Source organism: Kogia breviceps, chromosome 4, assembly GCF_026419965.1.
Source record: "Kogia breviceps isolate mKogBre1 chromosome 4, mKogBre1 haplotype 1, whole genome shotgun sequence".
Lineage (NCBI taxonomy): Eukaryota > Metazoa > Chordata > Mammalia > Artiodactyla > Physeteridae > Kogia > Kogia breviceps.
Genome location: NC_081313.1, coordinates 176,838,887 through 176,864,821, shown reverse-complemented (window position 1 = coordinate 176,864,821; position 25,935 = coordinate 176,838,887). Strand labels below are relative to the sequence as shown.

General features: G+C 52.7%; 3 protein-coding genes across 6 annotated transcripts; 2 read left to right on the top strand and 1 right to left on the bottom strand.

Moving 5' to 3' along the window:
* The first annotated feature begins 4,893 nt into the window (after window positions 1-4,893).
* MCEMP1 (mast cell expressed membrane protein 1) lies at window positions 4,894-7,717 on the top strand. The gene is made up of 7 exons (XM_059062664.2): window positions 4,894-5,031; window positions 5,354-5,437; window positions 5,999-6,121; window positions 6,271-6,321; window positions 6,398-6,541; window positions 6,824-6,892; window positions 7,015-7,717. The coding sequence occupies exons 1-7, from the start codon at window positions 4,959-4,961 to the stop codon at window positions 7,029-7,031; spliced, it is 561 nt and encodes a 186-aa protein (XP_058918647.2). The 5' UTR covers window positions 4,894-4,958; the 3' UTR covers window positions 7,032-7,717.
* Window positions 7,718-8,506: 789 nt separating this feature from the next.
* Window positions 8,507-10,751, top strand: TRAPPC5 (trafficking protein particle complex subunit 5). 4 transcript variants are annotated; one of them, XM_067032925.1, is made up of 3 exons: window positions 8,519-8,565; window positions 9,153-9,987; window positions 10,115-10,751. In XM_067032925.1, the coding sequence occupies exons 2-3, from the start codon at window positions 9,973-9,975 to the stop codon at window positions 10,691-10,693; spliced, it is 594 nt and encodes a 197-aa protein (XP_066889026.1). In that variant the 5' UTR covers window positions 8,519-8,565; window positions 9,153-9,972; the 3' UTR covers window positions 10,694-10,751. The 4 variants fall into 4 exon arrangements, with proteins under 4 accessions (XP_058918650.1, XP_066889026.1, XP_066889027.1 ...); XM_067032926.1 differs by having other exon boundaries at window positions 8,535-8,565; window positions 9,917-9,987; XM_059062667.2 differs by lacking the exon at window positions 9,153-9,987 and having other exon boundaries at window positions 8,507-8,565.
* A 4,363-nt stretch (window positions 10,752-15,114) lies between these two features.
* On the bottom strand, window positions 15,115-16,155 carry FCER2 (Fc epsilon receptor II). The gene is made up of 3 exons (XM_059062443.1): window positions 16,027-16,155; window positions 15,800-15,906; window positions 15,115-15,469 (listed from the first exon to the last, which is right to left on the bottom strand). The coding sequence occupies exons 1-3, from the start codon at window positions 16,153-16,155 to the stop codon at window positions 15,115-15,117; spliced, it is 591 nt and encodes a 196-aa protein (XP_058918426.1).
* Between the last annotated feature and the right edge of the window lie 9,780 nt (window positions 16,156-25,935).

Genomic DNA, 25,935 nt, shown 5'->3' with positions numbered 1-25,935 from the left:
ATGCAGACAGAGACTTCAGAACACTTAGCGCCCAGTCTTTTTTTTTTTTTAATTATTCGTTTTAAAAATTTATTTATTTATTTATTTATTGTTGGCTGCGTTGGCTCTTCGTTGCTGTGCACAGACTTTCTCTAGTTGCGGTGAGCGGGGGATACTCTTCGTTGCGGTGCGCGGGCTTCTCACTGTCTTGGCTTCTCTTGTTATGGAGCACGAGCTCTAGGTGCACAGACTTCAGTAGTGGTTGCATGTGGTCTCAGTAGTTGTGGCTTGTGGGCTCTAGAGCTCAGGCTCAGTAGTTGTGGCGCACGGGCTGAGTTGCTCCGTGGCATGTGGGATCTTCCCGGGCCAGGGCTCGAACCCGTGTCCCCTGCATTGGCAGGCAGATTCTTAACCACTGCACCACGAGGGAAGCCCCAGTGCCCAGTCTTAAGAGGGACCCAAGACTTCAATGTCACAGACCCCAGCAGCACACTCCAGAGGCTGGAGAATGGGTGACAGGATGGGTTTGTGGTTTTCAGGATGTTTTGGACTCTCTTCCCACTGACAACCACCCCCTGTGATGGTACACCCACCTGTCTGATCATGGTAGTCGTGAGCTGAGATCACACAAACACTTCTGGTGCCCACTGAGCCCACCAGACCCCAATCCAGGGATTCCCCTCCCAGGTCCTTCCTCCTAACCCCACCTTGGCCATGGGGTTGGAGTGGGACCACTGAGTCAGAAGAGTGTTAAGGACCAGAGAGGGCGAGTGTAGTACCTTGCCCATCGAATGCCTCTTTGTCTCCAAGACCCACAATTGTCCCCCTATATCTGGACCCCAAGAAGAGCCTCTTTAGAGGTCTCAGTTCCAACACAGTCATCCTCCTGCCTCAGAGTGCAGACTTCAACAGGCAAAGCCCCTTCTTAAGCCTCTTTCTTCATTTGCCAACTGCCTAGCCCCCTGTAGTAGCCAAGATTGTGCTAGTTGTAGGTGCCGCAGACCCCCCGTCAAGCTAGCTCAAGCATAAGTGGAAGGACATTTCTGGATTACGTAACTGAGAGGCTCAGGGTTAGAACAACAGACTCAGGTATGGCTGGATCTAGGGTCTCAGATAACGTCTCCAGGACCCGACTCCCTGTCAGGTCTGCTCTCCTTAGTGCTGGCTTCACTCTCAAGCAAGTTCTCCCCTGTCACAGCACCAGGCTTATATCCTGGCAGTCTGACAGAGGGGAAAAAAGAGAGAATGCCCTTTTTCCTCGTTAACCCAATAAAAGCCTCAGGCTTGGGGACTTCCCTGGTGGTCCAGTGGGTAAGACTGTGTGCTCCCAATGCAGGGGGCCCAGGTTCAATCCCTGGTCAGGGAACTAGATCCCACATGCATGCTGGCACAACCAAAAAAAGCAAGCAAACAAAAGAATCCCAAAAGCCTCTGGCCTAAGTCTCATTGGTTGAGTCTGGCTCATTTGCCCACTCCTGTGCCAAATTTTGGACTTTGATTGGCTGGGCCTGGATCATGTGCTCACCTTAAATCAATACCTGGTTAGGACACGTTTTCTTTCTTAACAGAAAATCGAGACTGTTGCTCCATGAAAGGAGCTGGTCAGGCAACCCCATGGAGCCCTCTTAGGCCACCATGACATGGTTGCTTGTGGATTTCCAGTTCCGGGGCTACGTTTTTCTCAAAGTCCAGAGGGCTGGAGCCTGGTCTTAGCCTCATCGGAGCTAGGGCAATGTGTAATGCCACGGCCCCGCCCCCTATGCCTGTCTATCAGAGCAGAGCCAGTTCCCCATTGGTCCATCTCTTCTGTGGCTATTACATCAGCAGGGGTGGGGTCATATCTCTCAATGGCTGACTTCTTTGTAAGAGAAGATGGAGGACATCACATCTAAACATTATTTAATTGATCGTCCTTGAACAGACAAGGTTGGCAATACTTTAGGAAAGAGAACATTATCCTCACCAGTCAGATCTCGGGGACCATTCCAAAGTTATCTAGAATTTAATCACATGTTTTAAACCTAAAACATACTGACTTTCCACACATAGAAAGTTTTAAACTTAGTTTTTCCAAAGGAAGTGTAACAGAGAAGGACCCTATGGGGCCTTCCCAGGACAGACACCACCTCCCCCCATGTCCTCTGCCTGCCTCTTGTCTGTAGAAAAACTTTAGCCAAAGAATAAATTTAATCAGAGAAATGAAAAATGCAGAAGCGAAGAAAAACAGTCAAACAGGACAAAATAATAGTTTTGCCATTAAGCAAAGTCAGAACCTTTAGTTTTTCCTCAAGGGCTATAGATAATATTCTGAACCATAGGCTTTGAGCTGCTTAGTGGATACCAAAACCCCTACCAGGTACGGGAAGTTAACTACGTGATGACCAGACTGTAGCCATGACATAAGCTGCCCCATCTTACACAATTTTGAGAACTGGCCTCGAGGAAATGGGAACAAACCAGCCCTGGAACTGAAGATTAATTGTACTTAAAACAATCCAGATGACATTGATCAGACCACTGCATGACCAACTTCAAGGGGATTGTCGGAGCCGACTCTACTGTTTCTGCATGTAGCCCCCTCCCTCCATCTATCCACCCCTGAAACTCCCTTTTAAAAGCTTTTGCCCCCTGATCGGCAGCTGAGAGATGTCTTTTGGACATGAGTCTGCCTTCTCCCCACGTTGCTGGCCTCCTGAATAAAGCAACCTTTTCTTTTCAACCAACACTTGTCTCTCGAGTATCGGCTTTTGAGCGGTGAGATGCCAAACCTGAGTTCAGTAACAGGAGAAAATTATAATATTCTAGACAAGCACTGCCCAACATGGCAGTGAAATGTAGCCAGTCCAAGTTGAAATGTTCCTTAAAGTGTAAATACACGCTCGGTTTTGAAGACTTAGTACCCCCCCCAAAAGGTAAAATATCTCAATAAACATGTGGTTCACAAACAACTGATTAAAAAATAGTCCAAAAACCGAAACAGTCATCTTTCCAAAGAAAACATACAGATGGCTAACGGGCACATAAAAAGATGTTCAACATCACTAATTATTAAAGAGATGCAAATTAAAACCACAGTGAGATATCCCCTCAACTTATCAGAACGGCCTTTATTTAAAAGCCTACAAATGACAAATGTTGGCGAGGATGTGGAGAAAATAGAAACCCTTACACACTGTTGGTAGGAATGTAAATTGGTCCAGCCACAATGCAAAACATTATGGTGGTTCCTCAAAAAAAAAACTAAAAATGGAACTAATATATGATCCAGAAATTTCACTCCTGGGTATATATCCAAAAAATTGAAAACACTAAGTTGAAAAGATAAATGTACCCCAATGTTCATAGCAGCATTACTTACAATAGCCAAGATATGGAAGCAACCCAAGTGTCCATCAACAGATGAATGGATAAAGAAGACGTGATATATATGTGTGTATATGTGTATATAAATATACACATACACACACACACATATATATACAATGGAATATTACTCAGCCATGAAAAAGGATGAAATTCTGCCATTTGCAACAATATGGATGGACTTGGAGGGTATTATGTTTAGTGATATAAACCAGACAAATACTGTATGTTATCACTTGTATGTGGAATCTAAAAAAAATTTTTTTAATGAATGTATATTAAAAAACAGAAACAGACTCACAGATATAGAGAACAAACTAGTGGTTACTAGTGGGGAGAGGGAAGAGGAAGGGACAGTGTATGCTTAAGGGATTAAGAGATACAAACTACTATGTATAAAGTAGATAAGCAACAAGGATATATGGTACAGCACAGGGAAATATAGCCATGGAGTATAGTCTCTAAAAATATTGAGTCACTATGCTGTACACCTGAAACTAACATAATATTATAAACCACCTATACTTCAATTTTTAAAAACCCTGCCAAAAATCCACATTATACTCTATCAGAAGGCACCGCTCTAGACTTAAAGAAAAAATTCCTTGTATACTGTGTCTCATTTTAATCCCCAGTTCTCAAGGTCTGATAGACACAAAGAGAGATTTAAGACACCTAGACAGAGTGGAGAAAGTGTGAGCACATGAATATGTATAAGCATGCAAATGAGCATGCCATGTGTACACGTGAGCAGATATGCGACTGGGGGTGTTCAGGAGTGTGTGTGTGCAAGTGTGTGGGGGGGTCTGGATAGGCGAGCAGATGTGTGGATGAGGGTGGGTGTGTTTCTGAGTGTTTCTCTGTCAGCGGTCCCCAGGTGGAGGAGGAACTACTTCCAGGGTAGGGGTGGAGTTCCAGTGGTTAGTCCCATTGCCTCATATCCATTCCTCTCCTCCAAGGGGCCTTGAAGAAGTAGAACTTCTCAGGGTGGAGCTGAGGGGTGGGACTAGGGCAGTGAGTAGGTAGGTGTGGGATCTAGGAATCCTGCCTCCAAGGCTGGATGCCCCTACCCCCAAAGATGGGACTCTGGGGTGCCACAGCATCTCCCGTGAGAGCAAGAGGAGATAGGAGGATGAGGTTTATCCAGGTAGACACACACACACACACACACCTTCCTATAAAGTTCCTGACCATCCTCTTTCTTAAAAAAAAATTATTTTATTGAATATAATTGACATATGACATGCATAAGTTTATGATGTACAACATGTTGATTTGATACATTTGTATATTGCAATATGATGATCACCATTGCATTAGTTAACACCTCTACCCCAAGTTCCTGACCATCCAATTCTGTTTCTTGGTCTATGGGCATCTCTTCTCGGTCCTCCCTGAGACCTCTGGTCTCCTAAGATCCCTCCGTAGCCAGGGTTGGGGTGAGAATGTCCCAGGGTGGGAGGGTCCTGCATCCCTGAAAAGAGGAGGCTGACCTCTCCTTCCTCTCCTCCGCCGCAACCCAGAGACTTCCTCATCTGCCCAGACACTTTCTGGTGGGTGGGGCTGTGTGTAGACAAATTGGCAGGCCGGGGACTCCGGAGGCTGAGGAAAGCTCCATGAACCAGGAGATCAAGATGCAGGCAGCAGCCTTCAAAGACAAGAAATGGGGGTCCTCAGCCAATAAAGAAGGTTAGACACCTTGGGTGGGGAGGGGAGAGGTCAAGAGGGAGAGGTCCGGATGGGAGAGGTAAAGAACTGAAAGTGGGGGCCAGAGGGTTCCTTCCCCCACCCAAAGTGTGTGTGTGTCTGTTTATCACCTAAATGTTCACTCACATCCCCTCCACTTAATCAAGATGTAGATCTTAGTTCCCCACTCCTTATCTTTACATCCAGAAGCTTGTTGCATGCAGGGCTCCGTGAACCAAGACGTCTGAGGCCCCTCTCCCACCCTCCCCCCTGCCCCAGCGCTCTCGGCAGCTTTCTTCAATCCCTCTCACTGACCTGCCCACAGGTGCAGATGACCCTGTCTATGAGAATACCACCTCCAAAACACAGCACCAGCCAAAGGGCCGTCATTCACCACCCAAGAATAAGGGTAAACAGCCGCCTACTAGCCCACATCACACAGCCTTGGGAGGGGCCCGTGGGAGGATCAAGGGGCAGTGTGAGGAGGTCAGGGTCAATGGTGTGGGGTGTGGTAGCATCAAGGCTTGTGTGCAACAGCGGTGGGGGGTAGCTTTGAGGAGGTGGTGATGATGACGGTGTGATTGTGCCAGTGGAGGTGCTGGTGAAGGTCTGGGTGTTGGTGATGGTGAGTAGGGGACCACATAGTGGATCGGGACAGAACCACCTAGATAGAGCTGATGAGGTCCTGGTGATGGAAACAATGCTGGCAACAACGGGCATTGACGTTGGTGGGTGTTGGTGACAGAGATGTTAAGGGGGACATGATGGTGACAGTGTTAGGGAGACTTGCTGGTGGCACTGGCCAGGGTGCATGTTGGTGGCAGTGCTGTTGATGGCCACAGCTGCTTATGGTATCGGGAACAGTGGGTGTAGGTGAAGAGCTGTCACCGCTGTTACAGTCAGTGCTGATGGTCTGAGTGACAGTATTGGGCCCTGGAGATGACCTGTCCTGCCTCTACCCCCGTTCCAGCCCAGTCCGAGCCACCCTCCGACCCTGCCCAGGACCCCCATTGGTTGTCTAGAGCCATGATGAGCCTGTATGTTCTCCTCGCTCTGTCCTGCGTCGTCCTCTTAGCTTTGGTCCTGATGAAGAGTGAGTGAGGTGTTTTGTTTTGGTGGTGGAGGAAGGGGCTGGGGCAGTGTGGAGGGGTTCCCAGGAGCTGGGGCGGTCCAGTGCTGCTCCCAACTGCAGACCTGAGGCGATTCTAAGGTTTTCTTGCCTCCCCACCCCATCTTGAACAGATGCCGAGATGTCCCAGGAGCTGCTGGTCTTGAAAAGGGAGCTCCAGAACGGTGAGGGAAGGACCTGGGTCGGGGTGGGGGTAGGGAGAGCAGAGGTGACACAGACAGCCCTGATCCACACCCTCAGTCTCTCTTCTGGTGGGAGAGTGCCCGGAAGAGGAGAAGCGCTGGAGCAATGTCGAGCAGAGCATCAGGGAGGCCAAGCAGGGCATTGACATGGTCAAGAGCAACGTCCATGAAGGGAACCAGAAACTGAGGACGCTGGCGACAGGTGCCCTTATAGACCTCCACTGGGCGAATTTGCCTCCATGCCCAATATTGGGCTGGGTGCTGGGGAGCGGGGGGAGGGGACAGCAGGGGGTCCCGCCCTTCCAGAGCACAGGTTTTGGAGAGGTGATGGATGTCACCCTCCAAGTCACTTGGGGAGTATATAAATGCATGGGAACTCCAAGTACACGGGTTGTGTGGCACCCCAGGTTGGGGGCCGGGCAGGGAGAAGGCTTCCAACAGAGCTAAGAAAGCCCCACCTAAGCTTTCTCCTGTCTGTCCCCAGTCTCAAACATAAAGGAAATCAAGACTGCATTACAGAATATCCTCCAGATGCTGAAGATGCCACATCCAAGTAAGTTGGGCCCAGGGGAGGCGGATGAGGGGCCCCCTTGGATTCGGCCCCAGTTTCTCTTTCAAGAGTGGGATCTGTCTGACCTCGGGTCTCCACCCTTCACCCCCGCCCCCACCCCGCAGAGCCCACCCCTCAATAAAAGAAAAGACATCGAAGCCCTGGCTACACCTCGGAGGACAAGATAGTGCCTCTCAGTGAAGACGGAAAATGGGGGCCCCAGCCTGGTCTGAAGCTGCACTTCATCCCACGCGTAGAAACTCATGTGTCCTGGTGAATGTGTCGTGGAGTTGCGCGCGTGCATATGTGCTCGTGTGTCGGGATAAGCACTTCACGGAGGGTGGGTATTTCAGTGTTTCCCACAGGAAGGTGTTATGGGTGAATATTGAAGGTGGTAATCACAGCGAGTACGGTGTGCACCCCTCTGTCACTGGACACGTGATGCACACGTGTATTGCGGCGTATTGTGAGTGTAATGCATGTCACCGTGGGTGGCTGTGGCGACCGCAGAAGTGTGTCACTGTGGGTGTGCGTGTTGGCGACACGTGTTACCCGTGCCCATTTCAGCGTACACACATGTGTGTCCTGCGGGATGCTGTGTGATGGAGGCGTGAGGGGGTGGGGTGGGCACACCATGGGAATGTATCACTGTGACCGTGGGTGTGTGCCTTGTCACGCCCACCTGTCACGCTGTGCCGGCCTGAACAGGTGTGTGTCAACACGAGTGTGCCCGATTATGCCACTGAGGGTGTTCAGAACGTGGGCCCGCATGTGTCCAGTTGTTTCTGCACTCACATTCCGTGATTCACGATGATAAAGGCCAAGGGGAAACAACGCGGCTTTCAGATCTGTTATTGGTGTGGCCGGGGAGCTTTGGAACCTGGTAGGGAGGGTCTCTAAGTGTTCGGACTCGGAGAATGAGGAAGGTCACGCGGTGAACACGTGGACGTAATGCCAGGAACCCTGGAGGCACGAGGGGGCATGAGAACCAATGTCCCCAGTGGGTCCCAGTATGTCCACGAATGTGCACCCTGGGAGCGACTGAGTCTCTGCGCCGCTGAGTGTGTGCCCGTGAGGGTCTGTGGCCTGAGATGTCCAATGTCTCCCTAAGTGTGCATGGGCCCACGGATGTATGAGCCCCTGAGTATGTACTGTGCTCGTGAGTGTATCTGTCCACAGGTCACGTATTCATGAGCGCACATGCCTTTCAGTGTACTATGCCCACGGCTCATGGATGTACGTCCTTTGAGAACTTGTGCCCACGGACATGCGCATGGACCCTAAGACAAGTGGACATGTGCGCATGGACATATGTGTGTCCCTAAGACATGTGAGTGTGTGTGCATGGGCATACGTGTGTCCCCGAGACAAGTAGACATATGCCCAAAGACGCACATGTTCCCAAGACAGAGAAGTGTGCCCATCATCAAATGTGTGCTCCTGGGCAGATGGACGACCCGTGCCACTGTCCCCTTGATCACGGGCCAACCAAGGCCAGCGAGGCCCCTGGCCCGGGCAGCACCCCTCTGTAGGGCCGCACGGACACGCGCGCTCCCGTGCGGCCACTCTCGGGAATCACAGAGCGCGCCCCGCCCGTCCCGCCTCGGCGCCTGCGCACGCCGGGCCTTTTACGGCGCCGTAAAGCAGCTCGGCCGAATCCGCTGCCGCACGTCCCGGTGAGACCCCGCCCGCCACCACCCCTCCCAGCGCCGTGCAGCGTCCGCTCCCCAACCCCTCTCCGCGGGTCTTTGGGTCCTGGGTCAGGGTCTCGGCGTCCACGATCCCTGGAATCCCTATTCGGCCCACCCCGGGGGACCACGAGGAGGGTGGGCTCCCTCCCGGTCCCTCTGCTTGGTCCACGCCGGGGCCGGGGTCGCGGGATCCCGGTCTTTCCACGGCTTAGCTCACCAACCCCATGGCAGGCGGGTGGAGGGGTCTCAACACTCCCCCTCCCCTCTCGCGCGCTGGGCAGTCCCCATGTAGGCAGCTGCGCACCAGGGCAGGGGCGTCCTGGAGCTCCTGAGATGCCTCTCCCGTGGTCTTTTCATCCCCCACGCAGACTTGGTTGGGGCCCTCCCAGCATCCCCAGACCCTTCCGGCTTCTGGCCAGGTCCCTGCGTAGTGGGGGCGGGGTTCTCAGTTACCCCTCCTGACCCCACCCTTAGCAGGGATGTGTGTGTCTCAGGGCCCTTGGGATTCCCTCTCGCCCCATCCGCTGCCATTCCCATCGCTGATCCACTTTTTTTTTTTTTTCTGGTCTCAGCACCCCCTAGGGATTTTCTCCCAGCAGCCCCCTTGCGGGTCTCTCGCCACCGACAGCTGTGGCTTCACGCCCTGTGATGGGAGGATCACTGCGCCCCTTCCTGGCTCCCCTCACTCCCGGGTCCGACAGTCCGCCCCCTCCCTCTTTCCACGGCGCAGCTACCTTTCTGGAAAGCACGCGGGTGGGGGGTTCCCAACGCCTTCTCTGGCCGCCCCTCCAGTCTTTTTACAAACGCAGGCCCACTCAAAGAGGCATGCTTCGTGCATGACAAATTGGTGCTGACCGAGGGTGCGGGTTTGGAAGGGTTCCCAGCATCCTCTCTTGGATTGCCCCGTGTGTCTTGCCTGTTCCCCAAGCCCCCAACCCTCCTGGCCGTTGGTCTCCACACACCCCCTACTCCTCTCTCCCAGTTTCTCTGACTTTCTGCAGGGGAGAGGCAGGGAAGTCCTCTTCACCCAGGGAAGTGAGCGCTGTTGCTGCTGTAGCGCGTGGCGGGGGGAGGGATAGTTGCCAGTGTACTCTCACGGCCCCCCATCCTCGTCCCCTTCCTGCCCTAGGTCTGACGACCCCCTCCCCACGCACTAGTTTTCTGGTTACTCGTACAGGCGGCGGAGGGCTTAGGACGGTGCTTTGAATGCACAAGGATCACCTGGAACTCGAGGGTTGAGGGGGTGGTTTCGAGCGCCCCCTTCTGGTCCCCCTCTTGTCTCTCCTCCCACCTTCCCCCTCCACCCCCCTCCCTCCCAAATCCTCTCCTCGCCTAGGGTACAAGCCTACCCCGTCTCCCGTTTGGCCGTCGCTGGCTAGGCGTAACGGAGGTATGCTTTACGCGCAGGTGGGTACCTCCTTTCCTTCTACTCATCTCTTCCCACGTGGGAAATCACTGATGGAGCGCACGAGGGAGGTGGTAGAGAGGGGCTCCTTCCCGCCTCTGACACCCACGTTTTCTCGTCTCCCTGCAGGGCAGCGGCGGCATGGAGGCGCGCTTCACGCGCGGGAAGTCGGCGCTGCTGGAGCGCGCGCTGGCCCGGCCGCGCACCGAGGTGAGCCTGAGCGCCTTCGCGCTGCTCTTCTCCGAGCTGGTGCAGCACTGCCAGAGCCGCGTCTTCTCTGTGGCGGAGCTGCAGGCTCGCCTGGCCGCGCTAGGCCGCCAGGTGGGCGCCCGCGTTCTGGATGCGCTGGTGGCTCGTGAAAAGGGCGCCCGGCGCGAAACCAAGGTGCTGGGCGCCCTGCTCTTCGTTAAGGGCGCCGTGTGGAAGGCGCTCTTCGGCAAGGAGGCCGACAAGCTGGAGCAGGCCAATGACGACGCCCGCACCTTTTACATCATCGAGCGGGAGCCGCTCATCAACACCTACATCTCCGTGCCCAAGGAGAACAGCACGCTCAACTGCGCCAGCTTCACGGCTGGCATCGTGGAGGCGGTGCTCACGCACAGTGGCTTCCCCGCCAAGGTCACAGCGCACTGGCACAAGGGCACCACGCTCATGATCAAGTTCGAGGAGGCGGTCATCGCCCGAGACCGGGCCCTGGAGGGCCGCTGATTCTGCGCCCCCCCCCCCACGACTCCCGATAAAGGATGCAGATAGCCCCCTTCCCAAACGTGTCTTGTGTCTTGTGTGAGGGCCTCAGAGATCCCTTGACCCGGGAATTCCCTGGCGGTGCAGTGGTTAGCACTCGGCGCTTTGGCACTTTCACCACCGAGGGTGCGGGTTCAATCCCTGGCCAGGGAACTAAGACCCCGCAAGCCCCGCAGCGTGGCCAGACAAAACAAAAACACCCACCTTGACCCAGGCCCCTGCCTCAGGCTGCTGAGGGATGCCAAGGCCCAAGCGTGTTTATTTATTATTATTTAAAGTATTTTATTTATTTATTTGGCTGCTTCAGGGTCTTAGTTACGGCATGCGTGATCTTTTAGTTGCAGCGCGCGGGATCTAGTTCCCTGACCGGGGATCGAACCCGGGCTCCCTGCATTGGGAGTGCAGAGTCTTAGCCACTGGGCCACCAGGGAAGACTCCCGCAAGTGCGTTTCTAGTACAATGGGGAGGTGGGGTGGGGGCGGAGGGAAGATAAACCAGGCCCAAGGAGCTGCTGGTACGGCTGCAGTAGGGAGAATGCTGGTGCCTTCCGGAATCGCAGTTGGAGGCCAGCCCTCGGCTGAGGAGGTGGGTGTGGGGGCGGGTATCAGGGTGGAGGGATCAGGCCAAGGGAGACTCCTTGAGACCAGGGGCTGGCACACTTTTTCTGTAAAAGACCAGAGAGTGAATAGTTTGCACCCAGCAGCCTCTGTCCAACTGTTTTGCACTGTAGACAGCAGTAGGTTAAGGAGTGGGTGTAGCTGTGTGTCTAGAAAACAGACAGAGGGTGGTTGTTTGTCAACCCCTCCCCCCTTTAAAAAAAATTATTATTTATTTTATTTTTGGCTGCGTTGGGTCTTCGTTGCTGCCCGCGGGGTTTCTCTTGTTGTGGAGAGCGGGGGCTTCTCATTACAGTGGCTTCTCTTTGTTGCGGAGCACGGGCTCTAGGCATGTGGGCTTCAGTAGTGGTGGCACTTCAGTAGTGGTGGCTCAGTAGTTGTGGCGCACGGGCTTAGTTGCTCTGCGGCACGTGGGATCTTCCTGGACCAGGGCTCAAACCTGTGTCCCCTGCGTTGCCAGGCGGATTCTTAACCACTGCACCACTAGGGAAGTCCCCAACTCTTTTTTTTTTTTTTTTTTTTTAAGACCCTTGCTACTCAGAAGTGTGGTCCCGGGCCTCGGTGTCAGCATCCTCCAGGAGCCTGTTGGAAATGCAGACCCTCAGGCCCACCCCAGACTAACCACTCAGAGTCTGCATTTTAGCGAGGTCCCCAGGGGATTCCTGTGTGCAAACTGGGGCAGATGCCCACCTCCACCCCCCAAGAGTTTCCAATGCTGCAGATCTGGGGTGAGCCGGGGATTTGCATCTCTAACAAGTTCCTAGGAACTTCTGGTAACTCCTGGGGCCGCACTTTGAGAACGCTGGCCTTAGATACCTGGTTCTCAAGGGGAAACAGGCGGCTCACTTGAAAGTCATCTGGGTGCTTAAAATAGTTTGTGGTTCATCGCTAAACACATGATCCCGTTACCTGAACACACGTTCCTTGTTGAAAAAGGAAAATAACTACATTTCAGGCAAACTGCCCTTTTGCCCACCACTACCGCGGGCCTCTCACTGTTGTGGCCTCTCCCGTTGCGGAGCACAGGCTCCAGACGCGCAGGCTCAGCGGCCACGGCTCGCGGGCCCAGCCGCTCCGCGGCACATGGGATCTTCCCGGACTGGGGCACGAACCCGCGTCCCCTGCATCGGCAGGCAGGCTCCCAACCACGGTGCCACCAGGGAAGCCCCCCTTCAGGACTTTTGAAGGGAAAATTTCTTCACATTTTCGCTTCCCCTCTCACCCCCACGACCAAGACCTGAACAAGTGTGTTTTGAAGGGGAATCTCAGGTGCTTTTGTCTGGGTCCCCCTCACTGCTTATGAGAAGGGTTTAAGGGTGGAGTGGGTGCAGCTTTTCAACTTGCTGTTCGGAGGGCAGCACGAGATTGGGAGGTGGGGGGGTGGGGGTGGGCGCCAGGCTCGGTCAGGGGCATTTTCAGTCATCCCAGCAAGAGGTGGGGCTCAGCATATTGCAAAAAAGGTAGTGTGTGTCAACAGGATAAATGAAACTACCCTTGTGTAGTGCACAGATGATCAGGAAATGGCTGTTGGCTGGGGGCTGGGAGGGGGCCCAAGGCAGCTGGGAGAGGGGGTGGCCAGGGTAGCAGCGTGAATCTGGGGTGAGGGGGCAGTGTCAGTACAGAGACAGAAGCCACAGGCCTAGAGGATGTAAAGCCAGAGGCTGTGGTACCTGGGAAGCTGGATGTCAGAGGGAGCTAAAGGAGCCACCTTTTTGGGTTGAGCAGCCCGAGGTCCTCAGACACCCTAGTGAGAGTGGCTTCTGGGGCCCCCTGGGGCAGGGGACAGATTGCAGGAGCGACGGGCAGGAGGTCGGGATGGCAGGACCAGCTCCATCCAGAGTCCCAACAGTAAAAGATGCCCTAGGAAAAGAGGGCAGGAGGGGAGGAGAGGTGGCTGGTCCCCAAGGGATACTCGAAAGCTCGGGAGCTGCAAAGGCATGGTCCAGGGTCTGTGGCTCCCTGTAGAAGATGAAGAAGAGAAGGGAGAAGGTTTGGAACAAGCTGTAGGATTGTGTAGCCAGGCACCTGTTTAGAGCAAGGGGAGGACCAAGAGAACGAACCGGCCACCGTGGTCCTGCAGGTTCCCTTCACAGCAGCTCTGACTCCGGATGCTTGGGACTGAAGCCCCCAGATAGGTGGGGTGGGGGGAGTGAGGAGGACAAACCCAGCAGCAGCCCTCAGTGAACCAGGCAGGCGGCATCCCTTGTTCCACAGGCCCCGAAGCAGGTTCCGAGAGAAGGTCGCACATTAATTTCATTCAACACATATTTATTGAGCACCTACTATGTGCCAGGCTCTGGGGACACAGCTGAGAAGGAAACAAAGGCCCTTGCCAACCTGAAACAAACAGATCGGTAAATTACACATTCTGCTGAAAGGAGAAGAGTGCTGTGGGGAGAAAACACAGTGGGGTAAAAGGGATGGGGAGTCAGGAGGTGTCATTTTAAATGGGAGGGAGGGGGAGGCAGCATATGCAAAGGCCCTGTCGTGGGAGTGAGCCTGAAAGTTGAAGGAAGAGTGAGGAGGCTGGTGAGGGTGAAATTGAGGAGATACGGCGCACGGGAAGGGTTCACAGGATCACAAAGGATCCTGGAGGACTTTGGCATTTTCTCTGAGCTGGAAAGAAACTTCTGGGAGGTTTGGGGCAGTGAATTGGGAGACCTGGGCAAGCGAGGACAGGGGCTACACCAAGGCTGCAGCAACGTAGGCAGCTGTGTGCTGCCCTGGAGTTCCAAGAAGAGGTCTGGAGGGGGACAAAACTCTGGGGGTGGGGGTGGGGTTTGGAGAGAGCTAACGGGTGCCTGGGGGTTCTAGCCCATGTTTCACTGCAAGGGGCCAACTCTGTCCCCACCCCATCCTGGTCCACGTGGCTGGGGTTTGGCCTGGCCCTTGACGCCCAGAGTCCTGGGTGGTCCGGCGTGGTTCTCTCCTCATGGATTCCTCTTTCTCAAGCGGACCCGAGAATCACGTGAGCGTGTCTGGCTCTTCCTTTTCTAGGCCAGGAACTGGGGGTGGGGTGGGCAGCGAGGCACTTAACCAGGGGCATCCTGAGATCCCGGTCTGCCTCTTTCCACAGCCTCCCAGAGGTGTGGGGCTGACCTGAGCCAAGCCTGGAGCCAGTGCTGCCTGAGCCGGGGAGGCAGACACTGAACTGGCCGCCAGGTGACCTGGCCATCTCCCCACTGGCCTCTCCAGCCTTCTGTGTACTGGGCCCTCTTCTGGGCTGGGAACTAGGTTCAGGGTGGTCCACTGCCTTGCCCTGCAATATTCCTGGGGGTCTAGGGGTGTTCTCTGCTCCATCAGACCCCAGAATCTTCATCTCCAGGCCCTGCCTAGTAAATGCTTCTTGTAATAAAATAGGGAAAAAAAAAAAAACTAGGGAGATATAAATGCCACTTCAGTTCCTGGTACTCGGAGGTGGCCTCAGACACCAGGCTCTGGGTCTCCCAGCTCGCATGTTCCATGCCTGGAGACCAGAGCCAGTGAGGAGGGGCCCGTGTGAGGGGCCCTCATCACCCCACTTCATGATGCAGGCTGGGCAGGGAGCATTGACTACCTGAGCCAGGAGTCTCTGTCCTCTGGTGCCAAGAGATGGCGAGGTGGGGATGGAGGAAGCATGCTGGGGTCTGAGGTGTCCCCTGCTGGTCCCTGGAAGGCCGGGCTGCCGGGCGAGGAGGGGGCTTCTGGCCTCCAGGCTTGCGGGCAAAGGTCCTCACGGTGGGAGCTCTGAGCACTTGAGGGCAGGGCAGTGGTGACGGCCAGCTGGGCTCAGGGGCAGGGGACAGGCCCTCTGGGGTGTCGGCGGGGACCCAGGGCTGAGCGCACTACTTCCATTTGTTGGGGGTCCTCAGGGTCCTGCTGTGGGCCCGGCCGTTCTCGTGTTCGAGGTGGGAGAGGGGTGCAGGGGGGTGCAGCTGGCGGGCGGGCAGGGGGCTGTGAGGGTCCAGAGCCCAGGGGATCCAGGGCCGAGCTGGCGGGCAGGCGCCCAGCACGTGGCCAGCGGTCACACACCCGGCCGTTCAGGTGGCTGCCGCAGAAAGCGTGATTGCACTGCCCCGAGCCCTGTGTCATCACGCAGTTCTCGCCCTGGCCCGCGCCGTTGGGCTCCCCCGGCTGCCAGTGGCTGGAGCAGGAGGCTTCAGGTCAGAGGATGGGGTAGGGGGCGGGGTCCCCACTGCCTTCAGCCTTGACACATCCCTCCAAGTCGGGGCCCTCCCCACCCCACCCCTGGATTCCCACCCCAAGTCCCTACAGGCCAGAGACACCCTCCCCCCTCGCTCCTCCCCCCCAGTCTGAGCCTGCATGCAAACCCTGACCGTCTCCCCCGGTTGCCATCCAGAAGCTCCCCAAGATCCAGCCCGGGGGGACGCAGGCCCCCAGATACCCTCCGCTCCCATCACAGAAAGGTCCCCCTTCTCCAAGGGGCCCCCTGCTCTACATTCCCCCTCTTCACCTATAGTCCAGGGGGTTATTGTCCATCCAGATGAACTCCCCCTCCATGTCCAGGTCCCGAAGGCCAATCCAGGAGCCCCTCTTGATGGAGTGTTTGGTCAGGAAGTCCTGGGGAGCAGGACAGGGCTGGAGGGCTGTGGAGACGTGCCTGGGTCCCCGCCCACCACCACAGAGGAAGTCAGGGCCGGGATCTGTGTTCCCCCCCCCCCCCGCAGAACCCAGGCCCACCCGCTCCTCCTGGCTGTGGATGCTAACCAGCCGCCCTTGCAGTTTGCTGCACGCGTGCTGGGCCTGGATCCATTCTTTGGTGCCCTCACCGAAGTAGTAGCACTTCGTGGCACCATGAACCGTGCCCATATATGGTGAACTTGATGGATAAATGTTGTGTGTTCTGACTGCTCCACCGACCGGCCGTTCCCCCATGTCTCACCCTCTCCTCTGGCCTCCCTATTCTCTGAGACACAATATTGAAATGAAGTCAACGAATATCCCTACAGTGGCCTCTAAGGGTTCAAGTGAAAAGAAGAGTCACATGTCTCTCACTTTAAATCAAAAGCTAGAAATGATGAAGCTTGGTGACGAAGGCATGTCAAAGGCTGAGATGGGCCAAAAACTAAGGCTCTGGTGCAAAACAGCTAAGTTGTGAATGCAAAGGAAACGTTCTTGAAGGAGATTAGGGATGATACTGCCGTAGAGACGCAAACGGTGAGGAAGTGAAACAGCCTCATTGCTGATAGGGAGAAAGTTTTTATGGTCTGGATAGAAGATGAAACCAGCCACAACATTTCATGGAGTCAAAGCCTCACTCATCCAGAGCAAGGCCCTAACTCTCTTTAATTCTATGAAGGCTGAGGGAGGTGAGGAAGCTACAGAAGAAAAGTGTGAGGCCAGCCGAGGTGGGTTCATGAGGTTTCAAGAAAGAAGCCGTTTCCATGACATCAAAGCACGAGGGGAAGTAGCAAGTGCTGGTGTAGAAGCTGCAGCAAGTTCTCCAGAACATCGAGCTAACTCATGAAAGTGGCTACACTAAACAAGAGATTTTCAATGTAGATGAGACAGCCTTATATTGGAAGAAGATGCCATCTAGGACTTTCATAGATAGAGAGGAGAAATCAATGCCTGGCTTCCAAGCTTCAACAGAAAGGGTGTCTCTCCTGTTGGGGGCTAATGCAGCTGGTGACCTTCGGTTGAAGCCAGTGCTCATTTCTCATTCTGAAAATCCTGGAGCAATTAAGAACTAGGCTAAATTTACCTGTGCTCTATAAATGGAACAACAAAACCTGGGTGACAGCACATCTGTTGACAACACGGTTTACTGAATATTTTAGGCCCACTGTTGAGACCTACTGCTCAGAAATAAAGGTTCCTTTCGAATTATTACTGTTCATTGACAATGCACCTGGTCACCCAAGAGCTCTGAGAGAAATAGACAATGAGATTCCTGTTGTTTCCATGGCTGCTAACTCAACATCCGTGCTGCAGCCCGTGGATCAGGGAGTCGTTTCGACTTTCAAGCCTTATTCTTTAAGGAATACATTTCGTAAGGCTATAGCTGCCATAGATAGTGACTCCTCTGATGGTTCTGACCAAAGTCAGTTGAAAACCTTCTGGAAAGGATTTACCATTCTAGGTGCCATGAGGAACATGGGTGATTCGTGGGAAGAGGTTAGAGTATCAACATCAACAGGAATTTGGAAGAAGTTGATCCCAACCCTCATGGATGACTTTGAGGAATTCAAGACTTCAGTGGAGGAAGGAACTGCAGACACTGGGTCTCAGTTCTTCCCCATACCTGAGCTCTTCCCTCACCCCACTCCAGGGCCCCCCAAAGCTCTACCTTGGTGCCCCGCTGCAGCCACGGGCCCCCTTCCCTCAGCCTGGCTGTGAGGAGTCATCGTGCTGAATTCCACTGGTTCTGCGAACCTTCATGTGGTCTTCTCTCTCTCAGGTTCCTAGTGCACCAACTGGAGCTGGTGGTTTGTCTTTTGTTGTTGCTTTTTGTTTCTGTCATGAGCGTGTTGAGTCTGGGAAGGGAGGGACCCGCAGCTTCCTTATCCCTCCTTCTCCTGGCTCTGTGCCGGGAAGCCCAGTCAGGGCTCACCTCCTTCCAGTGCTGGGCTTTTGCTAAAAATTCACTCTTCTTCACAGATAGGGACCCAGGAGCCCTTTTCCCCTCCTAGGTGGGAGATAGGAGGACAGGTTTCTTGCTTTTGCCAGGGTCAGCTTCAGAGAGTTCTCTCACCTGAGTATGAAGTTTCCTCCATTACCGTGCTGCTTGGATTCTCCCAGTGACGGGGTGCTCACTACCTGTCAAGGCAGCCCACTTGACGGGCACAGTCACCAGTCTGCCTGGGATCTGGGTTTTAACGAGGGTTAGGGTTAGATGTCAGACTCTAGTTACTGGCACAGGACAGCACCTGGCACTTGAGGAGCTCCATGACCATTGGCTGATTTTGTTTAGTCCGTGACTGGGAGTCAATGTTACAGTTAACTGGGGGACGCAAGTGGTGTGGAGGGCCAGAGGCCTGGGACCAGAGGTGGGCGCCCCAGAGCCCATCACATGCGAGGTGCACAGCAGGTGTTCCATGAATGTGCACCTGAGTGATATTGGCAAGTGGCTTAACCTTGAAACCAATTTCCTCATCCACAAAATGACCACATTAAGGATACCTACACGGTAGGGGAGGGTGGTCTGCTCATATCAATGTGCTTTGAACAAGTCTTGGGACGCAGCACCAAAAATATTATCAGCTCTTGTTACTCTTACTGCCTGTGCCACCTTGGCCCAAGAATCAACCTTTCTGAGCCTCAGTTTTCCCTTCTGTAAAATGGGGGTGATGATAGTACCCAACTCAACCTTTCTGAGCCTCGGTTTTCCCTTCTGTAAAATGGGGGTGATGATAGTACCCAACTCATGAGGCCGGGGTAGGACCAAATGAGATAACAATGGACGTGAGGCTTGTGGCACAGTGCTGCACCCAGTGGGTCTTCAGATCTCAAATGTTTATCAAGCATCCAAGGTCCTGCTGGGAAATACAGACTCCATCACCCAGGCCTCAGTTTCCTCCTCTGCCAATGTGCCCAAGGAGTCCTTCAAAGTCTTTTGACTCTAAAGCACCTATGTGCCAAAGAGCATGGGCTTTGGGGTCTGACAAGCCACCAGCTTCCCCCCTTGCTGGATGACTGTTGGCAAGTCACTTCCCCTCTCTGAGTCTCAGGGAAATGGAGATGGGGGCAGCCAGGCTCGATGAACGGCTGCTCAAACCGGGTCTTTCAGCATCCCGGAGGAGGCCAGAGGTGTCTCCATCCTGCAGCCAGACATGCCTGAGTCCATGCTGGGAGAGGAAAGGCACATGTGGGATGGCAAGGGGCTGGCTCTGCATTATCACCTCCTGGAGCCTCGCGTGGCTGATTTTGGTTTTTTTGTGCTACTGGGGGTGGGGAAGGGTTGGAGGGGGAGCTCAGGATGACGGGGACACAGAGGCTGGCTTGTCCACATCCTTCCTTCTGGAGAGACTCCCAGGCCCAATGCCCACTCCCTCCAGCCCCTCCAGGCCCCAGCACATCCCCAGGGACCAGGGGGCTGAGCCAGCCCATCCTGAGAATCCTAAGAGCATTCCAGGACTGCACTGGGAGATTCGGGGGTTTCTCTCTGACATTACCCATGGTTTTCTCTGAGAGGATGGGATATTGTGTGGGGACCAGGCTAGAGGATGGCTCCCAGCCCCTTAGAGATACAGAAATCTTGGACCCCAGGCTCCACCGTCAGGGACCCATGCTCTGACCTTCCTGGAGACCTGGAGACCCAGGAATCCAAACCCTTAAGGACCCAAGAAGCCAGGACCCCAAGCCCCACACTCAGCGACCCAGGCCCCTAGCCCTTTGGAGATCCAGGATTTCAGGCCCCCAGTCCTGACTTTCAGGACCCCAGAAATCCAGGCCCCCCCCCAGACCCCCAGACCCTTAGGGACCCAGGAAGCAAAGACCCTAGTCTTTTTTTAAAAACACTGGCTCTGTTTTGTTTTACTTATTTATTTATTTATTTATTTATTCATTCCCAATTTTTTGGCCATGCTGCATGCCTTGCGGGATCTTAGTTTGCCGACCAGAGATTGAATCCCAGCCAGGGCAGTGAAAGCGCCAAGTCCTAACCACTGGGCAGCCAGGGAATTCCCCCAAGATCCCAGTCTTGACCCTCAGGAACCTAGAAATCCAGGACCCCAGGTCCTCAGTTCCTCAGGGACCAGGCCCCTAGAACCTTAAGGACTTTGGTCTAAGATGGTGAGGTTTTTCTGCTCCATCTGGCTCTTCTGCAGGCTGGTTCCTTGGGTCGGTCAGGACGGTAGGAGTGCTGCCCTCTTCTGGATATACCTGGTCACTGCTTCCCCCGACCGGGTGACTCCCCACAACCCCCGTGGGTGAGAGAAGGCCACGGAGTCCCAGCTCCACCCCCTTCTCCTGTGGGCCTCAGTTTCCTCATCTGTAAAGGGGGCATATGCACAATTCTCCCACATAGGTTGTCGTGTGCATAAGTCCTTCTGCACAATTAAAAAAAAGTCTCACTTTACATTCCCACCAACAGTGCAAGAGGGTTCCCTTTTCTCCACACCCTCTCCAGCATTGATTGTTTGCAGATTTTCTGGTGATGGCCATTCTGACCGGTGTGAGGTGATACCTCATTGTAGTTTCCATTTGCATTTCTTTCATGATTAGTGATGTTGAGCATCCTGTTTGCTGGCAATCTGTGTATCTTCTTTGGAGAAATGTCTATTTAGGTCTTCTGCCCATTTTTGGATTGGGTTGTTTGTTTTTTTGTTATTGAGCTGCATGAGCTGCTTGAAAATCTTGGAGATTAATCCTTTGTCAGTTGCTTCATTTGCAAATATTTTCTCCCATTCTGAGGGTTGTCTGTTGGTCTTGTTTATGGTTTCCTTTGCTGTGCAAAAGCTCTTAAGTTTCATTAGGTCCCATTTGTTTATTTTTGTTTTTATTTCCATTTCTCTAAGAGGTGGGTCAAAAAGGATCTTCCTGTGATTTATGTCATAGAGTGTTCTGCCTATGTTTTCCTCTAAGAGTTTGATAGTGTCTGGCCTTACATTTAGGTCTTTAATCCATCTTGAGTTTATTTTTGTGTATGGTGTTAGGGAGTGTTGATACAGCCACTATGGAGAACAGTATGGAGGTTCCTTAAAAAACTAAAAATAGACCTACCATACGACCCAGCAATCCCACTACTGGGCATGTACCCTGAGAAAACCATAATTCAAAAAGAGACATGTACCACAATGTTCATTGCAGCTCTATTTACAATAGCCAGGACATGGAAGCAACCTAAGTGTCCATCGACAGATGAATGGATAAAGAAGATGTGGCACATATATATACAATGGAATATTACTCAGCCGTAAAAAGGAACGAAATTGAGTTATTTGTAGTGAGGTGGATGGACCTAGAGTCTGTCATACAGAGTGAAGTAAGTCAGAAAGAGAAAAACAAATACCGTATGCTAACACATATATATGGAATCTACGGGGAAAAAAAGGGTCATGAAGAACCTAGGGGTAAGAAGGGAATAAAGACACAGACCTACTAGAGCATGGGCTTGAGGATATGGGGAGGGGGAAGGGTAAGCTGGGATGAAGTGAGAGAGCAGCAAGGACATATATACATTACCACAGGTAGGGTGGATAGCAAGTGGGAAGCAGCCGCATAGCACAGGGAGATCAGCTCGGTGCTTTGTGACCACCTAGAGGGGTGGGATAGGGAGGGTGGGAGGGAGGGAGACGCAAGAGGGAGGAGATATGGGGACATATGTATATGTATAGCTGATTCACTTTGTTACACAGCAGAAACTAACACACCATTGTAAAGCAATTATACTCCAATAAAGATGTTTAAAAATAAAGTCTCTTCCGCAGGATAGAGAAGCCAGCAGCAAACGGGAGCGCTGTTAGCACTATTTCCCGAAACACATCGCTGTCGCGTATCTCCCATTATTAATACCCCCCACCCCCCGCCACAAAGCTCAAAGGCTCTTGGAAGAAAACCCACACTCTCTGCAGCCAGCAGGGCCCTGTGTGGCTGGCACCTTCCTTGCCTGCATCGTTCCCTTGCTCAGCTCCAGCCACACCCGCACTCTTTTCTGTTTTTTGAGCCCACTGGCTGGTCCTTCCTCATCCTCCAGTTCTCTGCCCTCCAAGAGAAGTGGTCCCGGCTAAAGCGGCCCCTAGCCCCTCAGTCACCCTGTCAATGGTCTCTATGACCCCCACCTGTGAAGGTGTCTGGTTTGCTTTTATCTTGCACGGTGCCCATTAGAACGCGAGTTCCAGAAGGGCAGGGGCCTGTTGTCACCACCGGGTCCCCAGCGCGTGGCTCAGGGCTAGGCACACAGTAGGTGCTTTACAGGCCCCACATCTGTAGGAGTTTCTCAATGACTGCTGTAAGGAATTACCTCAAACTGGCTGGCTGTAAACAATGTAAGTGTATTATCTTGCAGTACTGGAGGTCAGAAGCCCAATACAGGTCTCACTGGCTAAAATCAAGGGGTGGACAGGGTTGCCTTCCTCCTGGACATTCTAGAGAGAATATTTTCTTAGCTTTTCCAGCTTCTAGAGGGCCCCCCCCACTTTCAATGGACTGTGGCCCCTTCCTCCATCTTCAAAGCAAACAGTGTAGCATCTTTCAACCTTTCTCTGACTCTGATTCTCCTGCCTGTCTCTTACAAGGGCTCTTGCGATATCACTGGGCCCGCCTGGGTAGTCCAGCATCATCTCCCCATCTCCTGGTCCTTAACTTAATCTCACCTGCAAAGCCCCTTTCACCCTGTCAGGTTGCCTATTCACAGGTTCCAGGGATTGGGATGGAAACATCTTCGGGGGCCATCGTTCAGCTGACCACAGCACCTGAGGAGGTAGATGTTATTATTGTTCCCATTTGATAGATGCAAAAACTGAGGCTCAGGGAGGCAAAGTCACTTGCCTAGGCTCACCCATGGAGTAAGTAGCAAGCACAGGTTCTGGACTGTGGTCCTTCTGTCTGCATCTGCCAAATCCATCCATTTGAGCTGTCTGTGAGTGGACGTGGGGACACAGGAGAGGGGAGGGTTGGGGGCGGGGTGGTGAGGTGGCTGGCAGAGGGGCCGCCAAGAGGACAGGAGGAGTGTGTGTTCCGTCCTACCCTAGGGGCTTCCCCAGATACCTCAGCCAACCCAGTAAGATGCCTCAGGATCCCAGGGGGTTTCCTGGAATTGGGGGGGAGGAATGTGGGAGGTTGGAAAGGACAGGCTACTCTGTCCCAAGTTCACTTCCTTGGAAAGCGGGGTGACAGATAGGGCCGTTCCATCCAGGAAACCCTGGCTGGGCTCCAAGGTCACCTTTGATTTGCTGACTCAGCCCCAGACAGTGGGGTCATGTGGTCACTCAGCGGGCTGTTGGTGGGAATACCTACTGGGAAAGGGTAAGAGGGTGGCCAGAAGGGGTCTCTTCTGCCCCCAACCCCCTGCTTCCCAGCGCAAGCCCCTTTGGCCTCTCCTGGGCAGACCCTGCTTTCTCTCCTCCACCTCACTCCTTAGGATAGAAGTGCAGGGAGCGGGGGGACTGCTTTTCCAGAATGTTCCACTTCCAATTTCACCACGTGGGCACACCACCTTCTATTTCTCCTCATCACCTGCCAGACTGTGAGCCCCAAGAAGGCAGCAACCACAACCTGAACCCCAACATTTCATTATGACAATTTTCAAGCATACAGAAAAGTTGAGTTTTAGAATGAAAATCCATCCCTAGATTCTACAATCAACACTGTCTATATCTGCTTGATTACAAATCCATCCACCCCTCAATCCATTTTATTTTTCATGCATTTCAAAGTAAGGTGCAGACATTAGCCCACTCCAGCCCCCTAAATATCAATATTAAGTCCCCCCCCCCAAATGCTCCAACCCACAGACCGTGAACTAGAGGTCAATGTTCTCCTAACTTTTTTCCCTTTTGAGTAAAATAACTTAGAATGAAATACACAAATTCCAGCAGTGTTTTCTTGGAGCTTTGACAAATGCATTCGCCTGTGTAATCCAAACTTCTATCAAGGTACAGAATGTTTCCATCATTCCAGAAAGTTCTTTCATGGCCCTTCCCAGGAAGTCCCTGCCTCTGCTCCCGGGGAACCATTGTGCCCACAATTTTCCAAGCTTGAACAGTTCTGCCTATTCTAGAACTTCTGTCTATACTATTTTGTGGGTGGCTGCTTCCACTCAGTCTAAGGTTTTTTGCCTCTTGTTCTCCATTGGAACTCCAGTGCCTGGCATCCAGTAAATGCACAAGAAATGTTTCTGGGTGAGAAAATGATTGCATTGAATGAATGAATGAATGAATGAAATTGCTCCTTGTTCACAGAGACTTGCTCTCGCATCAGCTCTCCCCTCTCCAGCTTCTCTCTGGCCAACCTCTTCCTTGGTCTGCTGAAGCACCACTATTGTCACCCCCAGAAGGCCCCTCTTTGGGGTGCAGTCAACAACCCTTCGATTTGTCCCTGTTCAGGGGTCTGTAATTCCAAATAGCAGAGACCCCTCCCCCACCTCCTGCTTCCCAGCCCCCTGCCCTGTCTCATCTTCCCATGAAAACACGTGTTATCAGGCACATGTAAACCCGTGCTTCCTGCCGTCCCACAATATCAGCTTCAATTTCCAGCCTCATTTCCGCCCCTCCTGTTCTTCTCTAGATAAGCACCTCCACCTGGTTCTAGAACTGCTAAAGCCTCTCTTGGGTCAAAAATACCCTCCCCGAGCAACCAGAGCCTGGAGACATCGCTGAGTATTGGGGATGCAAACAGGGTGCAACCACTTTGGAAAACTGTTTGGCAGTTTCTTACAAAGTTAATCACTTCCCTGCTATCTGACGCACTCCCAGGTATTTACCCAAGAGAACTGAAAATTTAAATCCATACAAAGTTCTGTATGAGATTATTCACAGTAGCTTGATTCATACTCTCACATTCAAACAACACAAACATCTGTCAACAGGTGACTGGATACACAGATGGTGGTCCAGCCAGCCAAGGGAAGATGATTCAGCAATGAAAAGAAACAAACTGCAACAGCGTGGGTGAATCTCAAAAACACTATGCCTAGAGAAAGAATCCAGGCACAAAACACTACACACTGTACGATTCAATGTATGTGGCATTTGAGAAAAGACAAATCTCGTCAATAGTGATGGAAAGCAGGTCAGTGGTGGCCTGGGGGAGGGGAGGATTGATTGGGAAGGGACAGGAAGGAATTTTAGGAGGTGATGGAAATGTTCTATATCTGCAGTGCAGTGGCGGCTACACAGCTGTATACATCTCTCAAAACTTGTTAAATTGTAAGCTTGAAATAAGTGCATTTAAAATAAAAATTTTTTTCAACTGTTATAAAATAAACCTAACATAAAATTTACCATCTTAACCATTTTTAAGTGGACATTTCAGGAGTGTTAAGTATATTTGCGTCGTTCTGAAACAGATCTCCAGAATTGTTTCATCTTGCAACACTGAAACTCTGTACCCATTAAACAACAGTATTTGTCCTTTTGTGACTGGTTTATTTCACACTGCATAATGCTGTCATATGTGTCAGAATTTCCTTCCTTTTTAAGGCTGAATAATATTCCATTATATGGATGAGTATGTTTGGTTTATCCATTCCTCCATCGATGGACACTTGGGTTGCTTCTACCTGTTGGCTATTGTGAATAATGCTGCTATGAACATGGGTATGCAAATATCTTTTCAAGACCCTGCTTTCAGTTCTTTTGGATATCTATCCAGAAGTGGAATTGCTGGGTCACATGGAGTTTCTGGGGGGGAGCCTGATCCTCGTGACCTTGATTTCAGTCCAGCGAAACTAATCTTGTTTGTTTATTTTCTCTTTTTGGCTGCACTGCACAGCATTCGGGATCTTAGTTCCCTGACCAGGGATCGAACCCGTGCCCCCTGCAGTGGAAGCGCGGAGTCTTAACCACTGGACTGCCAGGAAAGTCCCAATGAAAGTAATTTTGGACTTCTGACCTCCACAGCTGTAGAATAGATGTATATTGTTTCAAGCCACCAAGTTGGCAGGCATTTGTGGCAGCAGTAGTAGGAAACTCATACACTCTTCCAAGC

Bases quoted from the DNA above. Each gene is read 5' to 3' on its own strand.
- FCER2 (XM_059062443.1), bottom strand. From the start codon at position 16,155: ATGGGCACGGTTCATGGTGCCACGAAGTGCTACTACTTCGGTGAGGGC. The intron at 15,907-16,026 runs GTGGGCCTGGGT...CCTGCTCCCCAG, and splicing joins TCCACAGCCAGGAGGAGCGG to GACTTCCTGACCAAACACTC. The intron at 15,470-15,799 runs GTGAAGAGGGGG...CTCCTGCTCCAG, and splicing joins AATAACCCCCTGGACTATAG to CCACTGGCAGCCGGGGGAGC.
- MCEMP1 (XM_059062664.2), top strand. From the start codon at position 4,959: ATGAACCAGGAGATCAAGATGCAGGCAGCAGCCTTCAAAGACAAGAAA. The intron at 5,032-5,353 runs GTTAGACACCTT...ACCTGCCCACAG, and splicing joins GTCCTCAGCCAATAAAGAAG to GTGCAGATGACCCTGTCTAT. The intron at 6,122-6,270 runs GTGAGTGAGGTG...CATCTTGAACAG, and splicing joins AGCTTTGGTCCTGATGAAGA to ATGCCGAGATGTCCCAGGAG.